Here is a 19,022-nt window from a genome sequence, read left to right on the forward strand (position 1 = left end):
AAACACTGGATCCGTTTCGGGAAAGTCATATTCCTGGTTATAACGATGGTGAGTTGACGTTAATCGTATATTCAGTAGTTCCTCCCGACTGTATGTAATGAAACCTAAGATTACCTGGGGTACCGATGTAAGAAATAACACATAAAAAAACAAAATACTGCATATTTTCCAAGGAACGCGAAGCGAGGCGGCCATCTCGGTCGGCGCCAGAAGTAGGCGCCGTGAAACCATCAGAGGGGAGATTGGTCACAAAGTCAATGGACAGATGAGACCAGGGACGCTGAGGCATTGGAAGGGGAACGAGCTTCCCTGCTGGAGCGTACCGGGTGGATTTTGTTTGGACACATACTGAACATGAGTTGATATAGTGAGCCACGTCCTCCGACAAGGTGGGCCACCAGAGATGGAGTGAATAGTGCGAGTGATACCTGGGTGTCCAGTGGTGAGGGATGGGCGCTACCTGGACTCTCAACAGATGTGGAACCACAATGTGAGGGAAACCAGGTATCCTGGTGCCCAGGCGGTGATTCTCATTCTCAACCAGGAGATGGTGTGGTTATGACGTTGAAGCCACGGGATGCCAAGGATGACTATGTGTGTGGGTACAGTGATGATGAGGAAGGGAAGGCTTTCCTGGTGCATAGGTCCCACAGTGAGGGTGAGTGGTGCTGTGATGTGTGTGGGTGTGATGTGAGTGGTGCTGTGATGTCCTGGATCCCAGTGGTCGACCATCCAACACTTGAACCGGAAATGGAGTGGAGAGCAGATGTAAGGGATGTTCAGTGAGGAGGCAAGGGCCTGGTCAATGAAATTCCCTGTGGCACCGAAGTCCACTAGAGCAGTAGATACAGCCAGCTAGTGATATGGATACTAGAAAGGGTTTGGCGGAAAATGAGAATGTGGAATACCCAGGAGATGGATGATCACGGGACCATCCCTCTGCTCTTGTGGACCCCGGGTTGGGACATATCAGACACTGCAGAAGCTGGTGCCCCTCCTGTCCGTATTAGGGACAGAGCCCCAGCTGTCTCTGACGGTGTCACTCAGCCGTGGGGAGGCGGGTGGCCCCTACCTCCATGGTTTCAGGCTTGGACTCAGAATGGTCAATGAAGGAGGGGGAGAGGGGATGGGGGTACAGACGCTCCCGCAGAAGGTTATCCAGATGGATGGCCATCACATTAAGTACGTCCAAGGAGAGGGTGTCATCTCGGCACGCCAACTCAGTCTGGATTTCCTCTCGCAACACCAAGACTGGTGCTTTGCGGATACTATTTAATGAATCTGCCAGTTGAGGACTTGTGAGGCGTCTGTTTCTCAAACTAGACACTCTAATGTACTTGTCCTCTTGCTCAGTTGTGCACCGGAGCCTCGCACTCCTCTTTCTATTTTGGTTAGAGCCATTTTGCGCTGTTCTGTGAAGGGAGTAGTACACAGCGTTGTACGAGATCTCCAGTTTCTTGGCAATTTCTCGCATGGAATAGCCTTCATTTCTCAGAACAAGAATAGACTGACGAGTTTCATAAGAAAGTGCTTTGTTTCTGGCCTTTTTGAGCCTGTAATCGAACCCACAAATGCTGATGCTCCAGATACTCAACTAGTCTAAAGATGGCCAGTTTCATTGCTTCTTTATCAGCACAACAGTTTTCAGCTGTGCTAACATAATTGCAAAAGGGTTTTCTAATGATTAATTAGCCTTTTAAAATTATAAACTTGGACTAGCTAACACAACGTGCCATTGGAACACAGGAGTGATGGTTGCTGATAATGGGCCTTTGTACGCCTATGTAGATATTCCATAAAGAATCTGCCGTTTCCAGCTACAATAGTCATTTACAACATTAACAATGTCTACACTGCATTTCTGATCAATTTGATGTTATTTTAATGGACAAAAAAAATAGATTTTCTTTCAAAAACAGGGACATTTTTTAGTGACCCCAAACTTTTTAACTGTCGTGTATGTTGGGGTGGCAGCTGCAGAGATGTATTTGGATATATGAGATTTGACTTCAGAAGAGTTAATGTGTTGAGTGGTGGTGTCCTGTCCTCCCAGGCTGTTGGCATGGTGCAGGAGCAGATAGGGTCAAAGTAGAGGACTGGGGTAGTGGGTTTTTAATGAGTGTAGGGTTAGTTGGAATTATTATACTTTTTTTAAATTTATTTTTTTATAATAATTTTATTAGTATTAATGTTATTATCCAAAATATCGCTATTTCGAAAACAAGCCATTGAACGTTGGTTGCAATTTCAGTTAAATCCACCAGAAAAGACAGAACAAATAATACAACAAATATTGTGGTTAAATTCAAATATACTAAATTGATTAAAAAAACATTCTTTATCACAAAAATCTTTGTAAAATATATCATAAATAGGACTGGTGGAGTTGTCAAACACATGCAGCTAACAAAAATATATGGAAATGTTTGCTCTACCCAAAATTACAACCAACTAATTGCAGCAATACCGCATAATTGAAGAGGCAAGTGAAAGGGGGAAAAAGTAAGGAACTTGTCTGTTGGCCCAGCATTAAAGACCAAAGTTGATTTAAAGAAAATTGTGATAAATTAAAAAGTAGACCAGTTTCATTTAAGGACCAAAAAAATGACAGCTGTGCCATATAGATTGCAAAATAGTTGTAAGAGATTTTCAATGTACTGATTCCATGGCACATGGCTTATGAACTGATACGTAAAACAATGCCAATTTCAAAACTTAGAATTGTTCAACTGTATTTAACATTCTATTGGTTGCAAGAATGTTGTATAATTATTACAATTGAAGTCGGAAGTTTACATACACTTAGGTTGCAGTCATTAAAACACGTTTTTCAACCACTCCACAAATTTCTTGTTAACCAACTATAGTTTTGGCAAGTCGGTTAGGACATCTACTTTGTGCATGACACAAGTAATTTTCCAAACAATTGTTTACAGACAGATTATTTCACTTATAATTCACTGTATCACAATTCCAGTGGGTCAGAAGTTTACACACACTAAGTTGACTGTGCCTTTAAACAGCTTGGAAAATTCCAGAAAATGATGTGGCTTTAGAAGCTTCTGATAGACTAATTGACATCATTTGAGTCAGTTGGATGTGTACCTGTGGATGTATTTCAAGGCCTACCTTCAAACTCAGTGCCTCTTTGCCTGACATCATGGGAAAATCAAAAGAAGTCAGCCAAGACCTCAGGAATTGTAGACCTCCACAAGTCTGGTTCTCCTTGGGAGCAATTTCCAAACACCTGAAGGTACCACTTTCATCTGTACAAACAATAGTACGCAAGTATAAACACCATGGGACCACGTAGCCATCATACCGCTCAGGAAGGAGACGCGTTCTGTCTCCTAGAGATGAACATACTTTGGTGCGATGCGAGAAGTGCAAATCAATCCCAGAACAACAGCAAAGGACCTTGTGAAGATGCTGGAGTAAACAGGTGCAAAAGTATCTATATCCACAGTAAAACGAGTCCTATATCAACATAACCTGAAAGGCCACTCAGCAAGGAAGAAGCCACTGCTCCAAAACTGCCATAAAAAAAGCCAGACTACGGTTTGCAACTGCACATGGGGACAAAGATCATACTTTTTGGAGAAATGTCCTCTGGTCTGCTGAAACAAAAATAGAACTGTTTGGCCATAATGACCATCGTTATGTTTGGAGGAAAAAGGGGGAGGCTTGCAAGCCGAAGAACACCATCCCGACCATGAAGCACGGAGGTGGCAGCATCATGTTGTGGGGGTGCTTTGCTGCAGGAGGGACTGGTGCACTTCACAAAATTGATGGCATCATGAAGGCAGGAAAATTATGTGGATATATTGAAGCAACATCTCAAGACATCAGTCAGGAAGTTAAAGCTTAGTCGCAAATGGGTCTTCCAAATGGACAATGACCCCAAGCATACTTCCGAAGTTGTGGTAAAATGGCTTAAGGACAACAAATTCAAGGTATTGGAGTGGCCATCACAAATCCTGACTCAGTTACACCAGCTCTGTCAGGAGGAATGGGCCAAAATTCACCCAACTTATTGTGGGAAGCTTGTGGAAGGCTACTCAAAACGTTTGACCCAAGTTAAACAATTCAAAGGCAATGCTACCAAATACTAATTGAGTCTTTCTTTCTTTCTTTCGGAGGAGGACCTGAGCTCTAGGACCATGCCTCAGGACTACCTGGCCTGATGACTCCTTGCTGTCCCCAGTCCACCTGGTCGTGCTGCTGCTCCAGTTTCAAATGTTCTGCCTGCGGCTATGGAACCCTGACCTGTTCACCGGACGTGCTATCTGTCCCAGACCTGCTGTTTTCAACTCTCTAGAGACAGCAGGAGCGGTAAAGATACTCTAAATGATCGGCTATGAAAAGCCAACTGACATTTACTCCTGAGGTGCTGACCTGTTGCATCCTCGAAAACCACTGTGATTATTATTATTTGACCCTGCTGGTCATCTATGAACATTTGAACATCTTGGCCATGTTTTGTTATAATCTCCACCCGGTACAGCCAGAAGAGGACTGGCCACCCCTCATAGCCTGGTTCCGCTCTAGGTTTCTTCCTAGGTTCTGTCATTCCTAGGGAGTTTTTCCTAGCCACCGTGCTTCTACACCTGCATTGCTTGCTGTTTGGGGTTTTAGGCTGGGTTTCTGTACAGCACTTTGTGACATCAGCTGATGTAAGAAGGGCTTTATAAATACATTTGATTGTATGTAAACTTCTGTTCACTGGGAATGTGATGAAAGAAATAAAAGCTGAAATAAATCATTCTCTCTACTATTATTCTGACTTTTCACATTCTTAAAATAAAGTGGTGATCCTAACTGACCTAAATGTCAGGGAAATTAAATGTCAGGGAATTTTTACTAGGATTAAATGTCAGGAATTGTGAAAAATGTATTTTGCTAAGGTGTATGTAAACTTCCGACTTCAACTGTATATATGGGGGATACAACCATCCCAGCTCTGAAAGAGCCAGGCAGGTGATTCCTATGGGTACAGGAGGGAGAAAGAGCCAGGCAGGTGATTCCTATGGGTACAGGGGGGAGAAAGAGCCAGGCAGGTGATTCCTATGGGTACAGGGGGGAGAAAGGGCCAGGCAGGTGATTCCTACGGGTACAGGGAGGAGAAAGAGTAACGCAGTTCCCTGGTGGACTGAGTGTAGAGAAGCAGTGAAGTGTAGGAACAGGGCTTCAGAATGTTGAAAAGGTCCCATAATTACCAGCACCTGATTCAGTATAAACAAGCACAAGCAGTAGTAAGGAGGATTGTTAGGACAGCTAAGAGGGAGTATTGGCACTAGTTCTGTGGGAACATAGGCAGTACCACTCCTGTGGGAGAGGTATGGGGGATGGTTAAGAGGATCAGTGGGGTCAGATGAGATTGGGGTCTCCCTGTGCTGAAAAGTGGGGAGATTTTTGCAGTGAGAGATATGGAGAAGGCAGAGATGTTAGCCTAGGCATTTGTTAAGCTGCACATCTCAAATAATCTGACAGAAGAGGGTCAGAGGAGAACATCCGGTGGTCCTGGATCAGAGAGAGATGGTGGGGGATGCATTGAATGGCCCTTTTATGTTGGCTGAGATGAAGAGAGCATTAGCTAAAGCTGAGGTAACATCTCCTGGGAAGGATGAGACGTGTTACATCATGATGGCTCATCTCAGTGACACTGCAATGGGCAAAGTATTGGGCCTTTACAATAAGGTGTGGCAGGAAGGGAAACTGCCTGGAAGTTGGAAGCAGGTTGTAGTGTATAAAAATGTAATAAAATGTATGCACTCTACTGTAAGTCGCTCTGGATAAGAGCGTCTGCTAAATGACTAAAATGTAAATGTAAAATGTAGTGGTGTCGATACGGAAACCAGGGAAAGACCTTACTAGTCCTTCAAGCTATAGGCTGACAGCGTTGACATCTCATGTATGTAAACCTATGGAAAGGATGATAACGAAAAGGCTGACTTACTTTCTGGAGAGTAAGAGAGACTTACTTTCTGGAGAGGACTAATGTCACCAGATCAAAGTGGGTTCAGGAAAGGCAGGGGAACTATGGATCCTGTGCTGTGCCTTGAGTCAGTCATATGGAAGGCAAATAAGGAGGTGGTGGTGGTAGTCATTTTCTTTGATGTAGAGAAGGCTTATGATATGATGCGGAAGGAAGGCCTACTTATCAAGCTGGATAACATGGGGGTTGGAGGAAGGGATTTTGACTGGATAATGGATTTTCTTTTTGGGTGATCAATACAAGTGAGGGTGGGGAGCTCTATGTCACAAAGCTATGAGGTAGATAATGGTACCCCCCAGGGAAGTGTCATTCATCCTTTGTTGTTCTCCATTATGATTGACGATGATTTATTCTCCCAGGTGAGACCTAATATTGGGAGGTCATTGTTTGCGGATGATGGGGCGCTGTGGGTAGAGAGGGACAAATGTTACCCATACAGCCAGAAGAGTTCATGTAGCGATTAGTAAAGTTGAGCAGTGGTCCCTCAGGTGGGGCTTCAAGTTTTCAGTTGAGAAAATACAGACTGTGTTTTTTCTAGAAGGAAGGTTGGGGAGGAAATATACTTGAAGCTGTATGGAAGGAATCTGGAGAGGGTGGGAGGGTTTTAGGTTCCTGGGGGTCTGGTTTGACACTCGAATGACACGGGCGGAGCATATTAACAGAGTAGTTGTCAAAGGAAAGAAAATATTGAATGTGATGCGTTGCTTGTCAGGAATGGAGTGAAAATAGAATGGTAGAATGGTGTTGAAAATGCTATATATAGCACTGTTAAGGTCAACACTGGATTATGGAAGTATAGCATATGGATCAGCCGCTCAGACGTCTTTAAAAAAGCCCAAGCCCTAAGAATATGTTGTGGAGCCCTTAGGACTGCCCCGGTAGCAGCGATCCTGGAAGAGATGCTGTTAAAGTTAAGAAGAAAACAGCTAGCCATGACATATTGGGTAAATCTACAATGACATACAGTTATGCACCCTACAAAAATGGTACTCCTAGAGTGCTGGGAACATGAACAAAATCTTAATACAAGCTTTGGGTGGATAGGCAATGGCATGGCAAGAGAGATGGTGTTGTTTGGGAGGGAGTTTAGCCCCTCTGTGGTTCGTCCTGTTATCCCACCTTGGTTTCTCCCTCAGCCAGTGATCTAGGGTTGCTTGAGAGGGTATGAGATGTTGAGGAAGGAGTAGATTCAGTTGTAAGTGAACATTTAAGAACACAGTACTATGCTTTCTTGAATATATTCACAAATGGATCTAAGGACCCTAAAACAGGGAGGACCGGTGCAGCTTTTAGTATTCCTGAGTTTAAGGTGGCAGTGACAAAAAGAGCCACGGATCATTTATCTGTTTACACAATGGAGTTGTTGGCCATACTATTGGCTGCAGAGTGGGTGGAGGAGGTGAGGCCAGAGGTGAGGCCATCTGCTCTGACTCTTGTGCAGCACTGATGAGCTTAAATACATTTGTGTCACAGAGCAGACATGATGTATTGTATGGGGTTTTGCAGTGCTTGTATAGGGTGAGACAGGGGGGTATTTGTGATGTTCCTCTGGTTACCAGCTCATGTGGGAGTAGAGGGGAATGAGGAGGTGGATGTTATCACCAATTAGGCTCTTAAACATCCTAATGGTGAGATGGAATTGTCAAGCAGTAAAGCCAAGGGGTCAATAAGAACAGTGGTTAAAAACAAATGGCAAGAGTTGTGGAACAGGGAGAGAAAGGGAAGACACCTGTATAAGATCCAGGAAAAGGTGGGGGCAGGGAGGTCCTCAGACTGAGAGAGAAGGGAGGAAAGTGTAATCACAAGGCTCAATAGTACATTGAAATTGGTGGGGAAACATCTGACTGGGAGGTGTGATCATTGTCAGGAGGAGATGGAAACAGTGGAATATGTTCTATTTCAGTGCCAGAAATATGGGAGGGAAAGGGAGCGATTGTTATTAGATTTTAGGAGTAATAGGGTTGAAGAGCCAGGATTAATTGAATTGCTGGATAAATCTTCAGGGGATATAGTATTGAATTATGTATTTCGTTTCCTTAAGGAGACGAAAATATTGGGCAGGATTTAGACCTTCGCTATCGCTGGTCCACACTCCAGTCCAGTTGGTGGCGGTAATGCGCCTTAGTTGGTTGCCAACTGCCATATAAAATCCACAGAAGAATACGTTTTCACGGTAGTGAGCTTTGAAGAGAGAGGAAAAGGCGTAGTCTTTGGTTTGCCCCCAAGTCCATGTTTATCCGTGGTGTTCATTCTTGAAGGGAAAAACATCTGTTTTTTTTGGTGGGGGGGTTGCCATTCCAGAGCACATCATCTGAGCATAATCGGCGTATAGAAGGACAGGTTTGTCATTTAACATGTGGTGGTGCATTTACGTTGATAGCAAGCCAAAGTGTATGTGTATGCTGCTGGTAGCTAACGTTAACTAGCTAGCTACAGTATCTTGCTAACTTTAGTATGTAACGTTACATCTCTGTATTAGCCCAATATCCCGACACAATCAGAATCCAGTTGCGGTCGAAGCTAATCTCAATGGGGATCCCTGTCTAAATAAAGGTTAAATCAATCATCTGTTTTGTCATGGTGACAATGCAAATACGTTATGTTGGTCTCACCTTGCACAGGTGAACTGCAATGGCTGCCAACGGGATACCAGAGGATGTGTTAATGGATAATGATCTTATAAAGGACTTAGTGGATGTGGCAAAAGACTCAGCCCTTCTAAATGGAGTGTTGATGCGGACTAAAGAGACACCCAACTCATCAGAGGTAAACCTTTTTCTGCTTGATTAGGCTAAACCTTTTAGACACACTGAACTGTTGTTTGATAACTATAGAATTTTCTACTATTAGATGGCGAAAATCCCCTATCTGGGTTAATTTAATTCAAAGGAGAAGTGGGAGAAGGAGGAACTGGGCAGCCATTGGAACTATACTGTTCAAAAAATGGCGTTTGTAATGACCAGCCATGCCAGGAATTCTCTCTTTTGAGCCTGTGTTGTCTGACTGGATTTGTGGAAATCCAGGGGTGCGACTTTCACCGCGGACGGGGGGACGGGGACGGGGGGACATGTTTTATCATTGGAATGAATGTGATACAAAACGAGGCAGCGGTGTGCTTTAGGAACATGCGGACGCCTCCGAGTGGTCGGGTAGACTGTTTGGCGTGGTTATCTGACTGGTTTTAGATGTGTCCCCCGCTCCACTTCTAAAACTAAAGTTGTGCACCTGTGGGAATTTATTCTGTCTCAGTGGTCATGTTACATGTTTTTCTGTTTATTTTTCACTATACCAAGTATCTAATCTACCATCTTAAATGTTCAGAGAACAGAATGCCAAGACATTTAATGCAATTCAATTGCTTACCTGTACTTTGTACATGTCAATCTGTTGTGATAATCAGAGAAATCCCAATAACATCAAGTTCGTAAATTCATTCTAGATTGCGCTCTGGTCGTTTGTAAATTCAGGGTGTTGTCAGAGTGTCCTTTCGTAAATTCAGAGCGTTAAACTCTCGACCGAGGAGTAGGTTTGATCCTAGCGTTCTGACCTCGGCGGCAATCAAGCACTGGGGCTAGGACTTTCCAGGTACCTCACGATCATGATATATAGGGCTCCCGAGTGGCGCAGCGGTGTAAGGCACTGCATCTCAGTGCTAGAGGCGTCACTACAGACACCCTGGTTCAAATCCAGGCTGTATCACTACCGGCTGTGATTGGGAGTCCCATAGGGTGGCGCACAATTGGCCCTGCGTCGTCCGGGTTTGGCCGGTTTATGTCGTCATTGTAAATAAGAATTTGTTTTGAACTGTTATGCCTAGTTAAATAAAGGTTACATTTTTTATATATAAAAAAGTTTGGACACACACCTACTCATTCCAGGTTTTTTTGTTTATTTTTACTTTTATCTACATCTACATTGTAGAATAATAGTGAAGACATCAAAACTATGAAATAGTTTGCACACTCTTGGCATTCTCTCAACCAGCTTCATGAGGTAGTCACCTGGAATGCATTTCAATTAACAGGTGTGCATTAAAAGTTAATTTGTGGAATTTCTTTCCTCAATGTGTTTGAGCCAATCAGTTGTGTTGTGACAAGGTAGGGGGTGTATACAGAAGATAGCCCTATTTGGTAAAAGACCATGTCCATATTATGGCAAGAACAGCTAAAATAAGCAAAGAGAAACGACAGTCCATTAAGACATGAAGGTCAGTCAATACGGAAAATCTGAAGAACTTTGAAAGTTCCTTCAGGTGCAGTCGCAAAAACCTTCAAGCGCTATGATGAAACTGGCTCTCATGACGACCGCCACAGGAATGGAAGACCCAGAGTTACCTCTACTGTAGATGATAAGTTCATTAGAGTTACCAGCCTCAGGAATTGCAGCCCAAATAAATGCTTCACACAGTTCAAGTAACAGACATGTCTCAACATCAACTGTTCAGATGAGACTGTGTGAATCAGGCCTTCATGGTCGAATTGCTGCAAAGAAACCACTAATAAAGGACACCAATAAGAAGAAGAGACTTGCTTGGGCCAAGAAACACAAGCAATGGCCATTAGACTGGTGGAAATCTGTCTTTTTCTCTGAGTCCAAATGTGCGTGTCTTTGTGAGACGCAGAGTAGGTGAACAGATGTTATCCGCATGTGTGGTTCCCACCGTAAAGCATGGAGAAGGAGGTGTTATGGTGTGGGCGTGCTTTGCTGCTGACACTGTCTGTGATTTATTTAGAATTCAAGGCACACTTAACCAGCATGGCTACCACAGCATTCTGCAGCAATACATCATCCCATCTGGTTTGTGCTCAGTGGGACTATAATTTGTTTTTCAACAGGACAATGACCAAACACACCTCCAGGCTGTGTAAGGGCTATTTGACCAAGAAGGAGAGTGATGGAGTGCTGCATCAGATGACCTGGCCACCACAATCACCCGACCTCAACCCAATTGAGATAGTTTGGGATGAGTTGGCATCCAACAAGTGCTCAGCATATGTGGAAGACTGGAAAATCATTCCAGGTAATGCTGGTTGAGAGAATGCCAAGAGTGTGCAAACTGTCAAGGCAAACGGTGGCTACTTTGAAGAATCTCAAATATAAAAAAATATTTAGTTTAACACTTTCTTGGTTACTACACGTGTTATTTCATAGTTTTGATGTCTTCACTATTATTCTACAATGTAGAAAATAGTACAAATAAAAACCCTTGAATTAGTAGGTGTGTCCTAACTTTTGACTGGTACTGTATATGGCTATTCTCACGATTCTATATGTTTTCTGAATTGATACTGTGATGTTATAGCAATTTGATGTTCCAAACATTGCTCAGTATATATATCTGCAGCAGAGTTTTTGATCCGTCTTGGAAATTGTGCTGAAAACATCCAAAATAATATAAGCGTGCTCTCTTTTGTGTCTGGAAGAAGCTTTAACACCTCACTTTGAACATTTTACTCGCCCTAGCAGAGCTGGTTAGGCTGCTTTCGTGTTATCTAGAGCGTTGGTGACTAACTGGGTTACTGGCAACAATTGAAATCAGTTTCTTTGCCAATGTTTACATATCTGCCATAACAAGAGTTTAGGGCATTCACAAACTCCTCATTTATTCTGCACTCTGCCACTCTCAAATCAGAGTAGATTGCCATGGGGAATTTACAAAGGCACCCTTATTGTGTGTTTGGTTTCAGGTGGTGACCTATGCACCGTTCACACTTTTCCCCTCACCAGTGCCCAAGGCTGCCTTCCACCAGGCTCTAGCAGTACAAACGCACTACAACCGACTGGTGGACAAGATCAGCCAGGACTCAAGCTTCCTGGAGGAGGCTCTAGCCAGCACCATCAAAGTGGATGATTTCACTGGGAGGTTGTTCAATATATACAGACATGTTTTACGGGAAGGCAAGACCCAGGTAGGGTATTATTGCTTTCTAACAAATCAAATGTTATTGGTCACATTTTTTGCAGGTGTTGTGAAATGCTTGTGTTCGTAGCTCCAACAGTGCAGTAATATCTAACAATACACACATCTAAAAGTAAAATAATGGAATAAAAAAATATATAAATATTAAGATGAGTGGCATTGACTAAAATACAGTAGAATAGAATACAGTATATACATGAGATCAGATTTTATTGGTCATACACATGGTTAGCAGATGTTAATGCGAGTGTAGCGAAATGCTTGTGCTTCTAGTTCCAACAGTGCAGTAATATCTAACAATTCTACAACAACTACCTAATACACACATCTAAAGGGATGGAATAAGAATATGTCCATATAAATATATGGATGAGCGATGGCCGAGCGGTGCAGCGATGCAGTAGATGGTATAAAATACAGTATATACATAGGAGATGAGTAATGTAAGATATGTAAACATTATTAAAGGACTAGTGATCCATTTATTAAAGTGGCCAATGCTTTTGAGTCTTTATGTAGGCAGCAGCCTCTGTGTTAGTGACGGCTGTTTAACAGTCTGATGGCCTTGAGACAGAAGCTGTTTTTCAGTCTCGGTCCCAGCTTTGATGCACGTCTACTGACCTTGCCTTCTGGATTATAGCGGTGTGAACAGACCTTGGCTCGGGTGGTTGATGTCCTTGATGATCTTTTTGGCAGGCAGTGTGCCACCGGTTATGTGTTGGGCAGACCACACCACCCTCTGGAGAGCCCGGTTGCGGGCGGTGCAGTTGCCGTACTGCACCGCCCGCAATGCAGCCCGACAAGGCGTGGATGCAGCCCGACAAGCTGCTCTCAATTGTGCATCTGTAAAAGCTTGTGTGGGTCGTAGGGGCCAAGCCAAAATTTCATCAGCTTCCTGAGGTTGAAGAGGCGCTGAACCATTTCAGATTGTCAGTGATGTGTACGCCAAGGAACTTGAATCTTTCCACTAGAGGTCGACCGATTATGATTTTTCAACGCCGATACCGATTATTGGAGAACCCAAAAAAGCCGATACCGATTAATCGGCCGATTTTATTTTTTTTTATTTTTAATAATGACAATTACAAAAATACTGAATGAACACCTATTTTAACTTAATATAATACATCAATAAAATCAATTTAGCCTCAAATAAATAATGAAACATGTTCAATTTGGTTTAAATAATGCAAAAACAAAGTGTTGGAGAAGAAAGTAAAAGTGCAATATGTGCCATGTAAGAAAGCTAACGTTTAAGTTCCCTGCATTTACATTTACATTTAAGTCATTTAGCAGACGCTCTTATCCAGAGCGACTTACAAGTTGGTGCATTCACCTTATGATATCCAGTGGAACAACCACTTTACAATAGTGCATCTAACTCTTTTAAGGGGGGGGGGGGTTAGAAGGATTACTTTATCCTATCCTAGGTATTCCTTAGAGGTGGTGTTTCAGGTGTTTCCGGAAGGTGGTGATTGACTCCGCTGACCTGGCGTCGTGGGGGAGTTTGTTCCACCATTGGGGTGCCAGAGCAGCGAACAGTTTTGACTGGGCTGAGCGGGAGCTGTACTTCCTCAGAGGTAGGGAGGCGAGCAGGCCAGAGGTGGATGAACGCAGTGCCCTTGTTTGGGTGTAGGGCCTGATCAGAGCCTGAAGGTACGGAGGTGCCGTTCCCCTCACAGCTCCGTAGGCAAGCACCATGGTAACTAGTCCTAGACCTTGCTCAGATCATGAGAACATATGAAAGCTGGTGGTTCCTTTTAACATGAGTCTTCAATATTCCCAGGTAAGAAGTTTTTGGTTGTAGTTATTATTGGAATTATAGGACTATTTCTCTCTATACAATTTGTATTTCATATCTTTGACTATTGGATGTTCTTATAGGCACTTTAGTATTGCCAGTGTAACAGTATAGCTTCCATCCCTCTCCTCGCTCCTACCTGGGCTCGAACCAGGAACACAACGACAACATCCACCCTCGAAGCAGCGTTACCCATGCAGAGCAAGGGGAATAACTACTCCAAGTCTCAGAGCAAGTGACATTTGAAACGCTATTAGTGCGCACCCAGCTAACTAGCTAGCCATTTCACATCGGTTACACCAGCCTAATCTTGGGAGTTGATAGGCTTGAAGCACAGGGAAGAGCTTCTGGCAAAACGCAGGAAAGTGCTGTTTGAATGAATGCTTACGAGCCTGATGCTGCCTACCACCGCTCAGTCAGACTGCTCTATCAAATCATAGACTTAGTTATAACATAATAACACACAGAAATACGAGCCTTAGGTCATTAATATGGTAGAATCCGGAAACTATCATCTCGAAAACAAGACGTTTATTCTTTCAGTGAAATACGGAACCGTTCCGTATTTTATTTAACGGGTGGCATCCATAAGTCTAAATATTCCTGTTACATTGCACAACCTTCATTGTTATGTCATAATTATGTAAAATTCTGGCAAATTATTTCGCAATGAGCCAGGTGGCTCAAACTGTTGCATATACTCTGACTCTGCGTGCAATGAACGCAAGAGAAGTGACACAATTTCACCTGGTTAATATTGCCTGCTAACCTGCATTTCTTTTAGCTAAATATGCAGGTTTAAAAATATATACTTCTGTGTATTGATTTTAAGAAAGGCATTGATGTTTATGGTTAGGTACACGTTGGAGCAATGACAGTCCTTTTTCGCGAATGCGCACTGCATCGATTATATGCAACGCAGGACACGCTAGATAAACTAGTAATATCCTCAACCATGTGTAGTTAACTAGTGATTATGATTGATTGTTTTTTCTAAGATAAGTTTAATGCTAGCTAGCAACTTACCTTGGCTTCTACTGCATTCGCGTAACAGGCAGGCTCCTCGTGGAGTGCAATGTAATCAGGTGGTTAGAGCGTTGGACTAGTTAACTGTAAGGTTGCAAGATTGAATCCCCCGAGCTGACAAGGTAAAAATCTGTCGTTCTGCCCCTGAACGAGGCAGTTAACCCACCGTTCCTAGGCCGTCATTGAAAATAAGAATGTGTTCTTAGCTGACTTGCCTAGTTAAATAAAGATTAAATAAAGGTGTAAAAAAAAAAAAAAAGATTTTTTTTTTTTAATTGGCCAAATCGGTGTCCAAGAATACAGATTTCCGATTGTTATGAAAACTTAATCTGCCTTAATTAATCGGCCATTCCAATTAATCGGTCAACCTCTACTTTCCACCTTCTCCACTGCATTCTCGTCGATGTGGATAGTGGCGTGCTCCCGCTTCTCTTTCGTGAAGTCCATAATCAGATCCTTTGTTTTGTTGAGGGACAAGTTATTTTCCTGGCACCACTTCGCCAGGGCCCTCACCTCCTCCCTGTAGTCTGTCTCGTCGTTGTTGGTAATCAGGCCTACTACTGTTGTCAACTGCAAACTTGATGATTGAGTTGGAGGCGTGCGTGCCATGCAGTCATGGGTGAACAGGGAGTACAGGAGGGGGCTGAGCATGCACCCTTGTGGTGCCCCTGTGTTGAGGATCAGTGAAGTCCAGGACCCAGTTGCACAGGGTAGGGTTCAGACCCAGGGCCCTGAGCTTAATGATGAGCTTGGAGGGTACTATGGTGTTGAAGGCTGAGCAATATCAGATGCTATGTTTGAATGCATTTCAAGTTGCAACAATCAAATACGTTTAGGATGAGGTCAAAGACCTTGCTCATGCTCATTTATTCATTGTACATTTCCAGTCCATAGTTTTGGGTCTGAATCGCTCAGACTACATGCTGGACCAGAATGGGGATGGGAGTGCCTCCCTGAAGCAGATCGAGATCAACACCATTGCTGCCAGTTTTGGTGGTCTTGCCTCACACACGCCAAATGTCCACCGGTATGTGAACCACAACAATACTGCCGGTTTTCCCTGCTGAAGGTTTTTATTCTCCTGCTGTAAAAGATACGGGAGGATGGGAAAGGGAATTGGAGAAGTATGTCTGGTTTGAAGAAAAAGTTGTAAACAATTGAATGCCCTGTGAATGACCCTGTCTATGTCTGCATCAATAGACACATCCTGAAGGTGGCTGGTCGGTTGGAGGATAGCAAGCGTATCCTAGACAATAACCCGTCTGCAGGTCTGGCAAAGGGCTTAGCTACGGCCTGGGACCTCTACGGCTCAGAAAGGTGGGTTTCTTGGTTAGGATTCAGATGTGTGAATGCGTTTGAGATCTGTCAGTTTGTACAAAGAACAAAAGAGGATACAGAAAACTAGGACGTTTTGTTGGTTGTCTGTCAGTAACAGAACACAAAGTAGATACCACTGCTGAGCGTTTAATATGGGTCATTCTGTCATTAAAGGGCAGTAGTCTTGTATCTGGTTGAAGAGCTCCAAAGAAACATCTTCGACCATCGATATGTGGAGAATGAGCTATGGAAGAGGTAAGGCCTAGGTGCTTGGTCAAACGCATCATAATCAACTCTGACGCAATCATCTGATTTTTATCCTGTTGATGATGCTGTGATGGAGCCTCCTAATGCCACTTTTGTAGCCATGGTAGACAAATGTAGTTGACTACCATTGGTATATCAAAACGGCGCGACATAAAATATTTCTGCTTGTTTTCAGAAATATTCCTGTTATACGAAGACAGTTTGAAGATGTAGCTAAGACGGGATTCCTTGATCAGGATAAGAGGCTGTTTGTGTAAGTGTTACTTTCTTTTAAAAAGTTTATTACAGTCATTTGCGTGCTCAACATATACTAATGTTTTGATTTTGCAACATCTGTTACTGATAAGACTGTTGAACATTGCCTTACTTTCAATGTAATGCCATGCTCATTGTTTCATTTAAAACCATTTTGTTGCAGAGATGGACGGGAGGTTGCTATTGTATATTTCCGCAATGGGTACATGCCACAGAACTACACAGAACAGGTTTGAACACAAGCATCTTCATTTCTTTCTTTCTGTTCTCAGAGCTTTGCTGGGGTTGTCAAATCTGTCATCGTGAAACTGATGCAATCACTTATTATCATGACAATGTGTATGATTTTTTTTGTAGAACTGGGAGGCTCGCCTCATGATGGAACGCTCTATGGCTGTGAAGTGTCCAGATATCAGTACCCACCTGGCTGGCACCAAGAAGGTCCAACAGGAACTGGCCAGACCGGGTGTTCTGGAGAGGTTCTTTCCTGGTGAACCTGACGTTGTGGACCAGATCCGGGCAACCTTTGCTGGGCTGTATACTCTAGACATGGTAAGAACAAAACCGGGCTCTTTTGGACTCTTGACAATGTGTACTTACATACCTCTTTCTTTATAAAGCCTTTCCTAGCAGTTTGCTTTTCTGCTTCAACTTTCTTATTCAATCTTACTAACAGGGACCAGAAGGTGACAAGACTGTGGCTATGGCTTTGGCAAAACCAGACCAGTTTGTCTTGAAGCCACAGAGGGAAGGTGGGGGTAAGAGGACCTCAGCTCTTTACTTCACATCTCTTGTGACCCTGACCTCTAACCTTGTCAGGCTCTGGCCTGTCTGCTAAAGTGTAGATTTCCTCTACTCCTGTAGGCAACAACCTCTATGGAGCTGAGATCTGTCAGGTACTGGAGGGTGTGAAGCAGAGCACAGAGAGGATGGCCTATATTCTGATGGACAAGGTTCAGCCCCGCCCTGTACACAACTACCTCCTTAGACTGGGGACGCCACTCAAACTCAGCACCTGCCTAAGTGAGCTGGGTGTATTTGGGGCCTACGTCAGGTACAGTCAAAGACCCTTCTGTATACATTCCTGTCATGACAACTTTATAGAAATTGTATATGTGAGTTGGAATGAAGTATACTGTAATTGGAGGTGGTATACATTTTGGCCCACTGAAAACTATTGTGTCAAGATGTGGTGATAACAATGTACTCCTGCAGAGTAATGAAGATGCCTTCTGTCTCCTCTCTGAATGGTTGTGTGTGTGTCCTCATGATTTCTGTGTCCACACAGGCATGGGCAAGACATGGTGCTGAATGAGTGTGTTGGACATCTGCTGAGGACCAAGAGTGATGAACACTCTGATGGAGGTGTGGCTTCTGGAGTGGCAGTGCTAGACAATCCACTCCTCGTCTGACCGACACTGCCCTCTGTCACATTAATAGTGAAACTGCACAAAGATGGTAATAAGAAAAGTTAAACACACAAGTGCTCTTCTTTGACTGCAGAGAAAATTGCTGCTCCCCATCTATTTTAGATGTTTATTTTATACTTTTACAGTAGAATCAAATGTGTGCTCTTAGAGCCTGTGCAGATCAGGAATGAGCCTGATGGACGAAGAACAGCTGTGTGTGGACACTATGAAGTCTTACTGCCACAATACATTTCTATCACTGCTCGGTAGACTTAAACAGAGCCAAGAAATGAATGGAAACAGAAAATACAGAACTCTGATTATTTCACACCAAAAACTGTAGTATTCCAGATATTGAAATGGAGAAACTGTTTTAATCAGGAAAGAAGAGAACCATTGCGAGGTAATATCCCTAGAGTAAATAATAGTATAAAGATAAATAGATTATGGGAATAATAGTAATAAATTGTTTTATGACTTTCAGCCTTTAGTTTTTTTTGTATTTATTTTCATATGCATTCATAATATACTGATGGGATTTGATGCAGTGGGTTACTATATTGGCATTAGACAGATGGATAAAGGTATCTGACAGATATAATTCAGTTCCATTTTATGAACACCAGATGGGACATGGAAAAAATAATATATGTGATTTGCATATTCATGGGGGTGTTACTTACTGTGGCTCAGTTGGTAAAGTATGGCGATTGCAACACCAGTACAGTAGGTTAGATTCCCAGGACCACCCGTATGTAAAATGCAAGCACACATGACTAAGTAGCCATGGATAAAAGCGTCTGCTAAATGGCATATATTATTACCTAAGCTGTAAAGGTTATGGCCCAGGTACATCATCATTTTGCATTTGAAAAATTGGATGTCATGACATACAGTAAACTAGTCAAACTGCTGCTTGGATTAATTGTATGGCAGAGCTAAGGTATTCATAGACCAAAACCTTAAGCGCAAGTGTCTACCATAGATTCAATAGCTTGCTCAACCGTTCACTGAGGATTATATAACACATCT

The 19,022-nt window shown here is 43.0% G+C and overlaps 1 protein-coding gene across 3 annotated transcripts; it reads left to right on the top strand.

The window, feature by feature from the left end:
- Nucleotides 1-8,143: 8,143 nt before the first annotated feature.
- Nucleotides 8,144-18,473, top strand: LOC139557294 (glutathione synthetase-like). 3 transcript variants are annotated; one of them, XM_071371906.1, is made up of 13 exons: nt 8,144-8,335; nt 8,617-8,761; nt 10,831-11,015; nt 11,723-11,904; nt 15,630-15,769; nt 15,943-16,059; nt 16,234-16,314; nt 16,502-16,579; nt 16,745-16,811; nt 16,939-17,133; nt 17,258-17,339; nt 17,446-17,635; nt 17,870-18,473. In XM_071371906.1, exons 3-13 carry the CDS (start codon nt 10,835-10,837, stop codon nt 17,991-17,993), a joined length of 1,437 nt encoding a protein of 478 aa, XP_071228007.1. In that variant the 5' UTR covers nt 8,144-8,335; nt 8,617-8,761; nt 10,831-10,834; the 3' UTR covers nt 17,994-18,473. The 3 variants fall into 3 exon arrangements, with proteins under 3 accessions (XP_071228007.1, XP_071228008.1, XP_071228010.1); XM_071371907.1 differs by lacking the exon at nt 10,831-11,015 and having other exon boundaries at nt 8,168-8,335; nt 11,683-11,904; XM_071371909.1 differs by lacking the exons at nt 8,144-8,335; nt 8,617-8,761 and having other exon boundaries at nt 10,897-11,015; nt 11,683-11,904.
- The last annotated feature ends 549 nt before the right edge of the window (nt 18,474-19,022 follow it).

Source organism: Salvelinus alpinus, chromosome 28 (assembly GCF_045679555.1).
Source record: "Salvelinus alpinus chromosome 28, SLU_Salpinus.1, whole genome shotgun sequence".
Classification (NCBI taxonomy): Eukaryota; Metazoa; Chordata; class Actinopteri; order Salmoniformes; family Salmonidae; genus Salvelinus; species Salvelinus alpinus.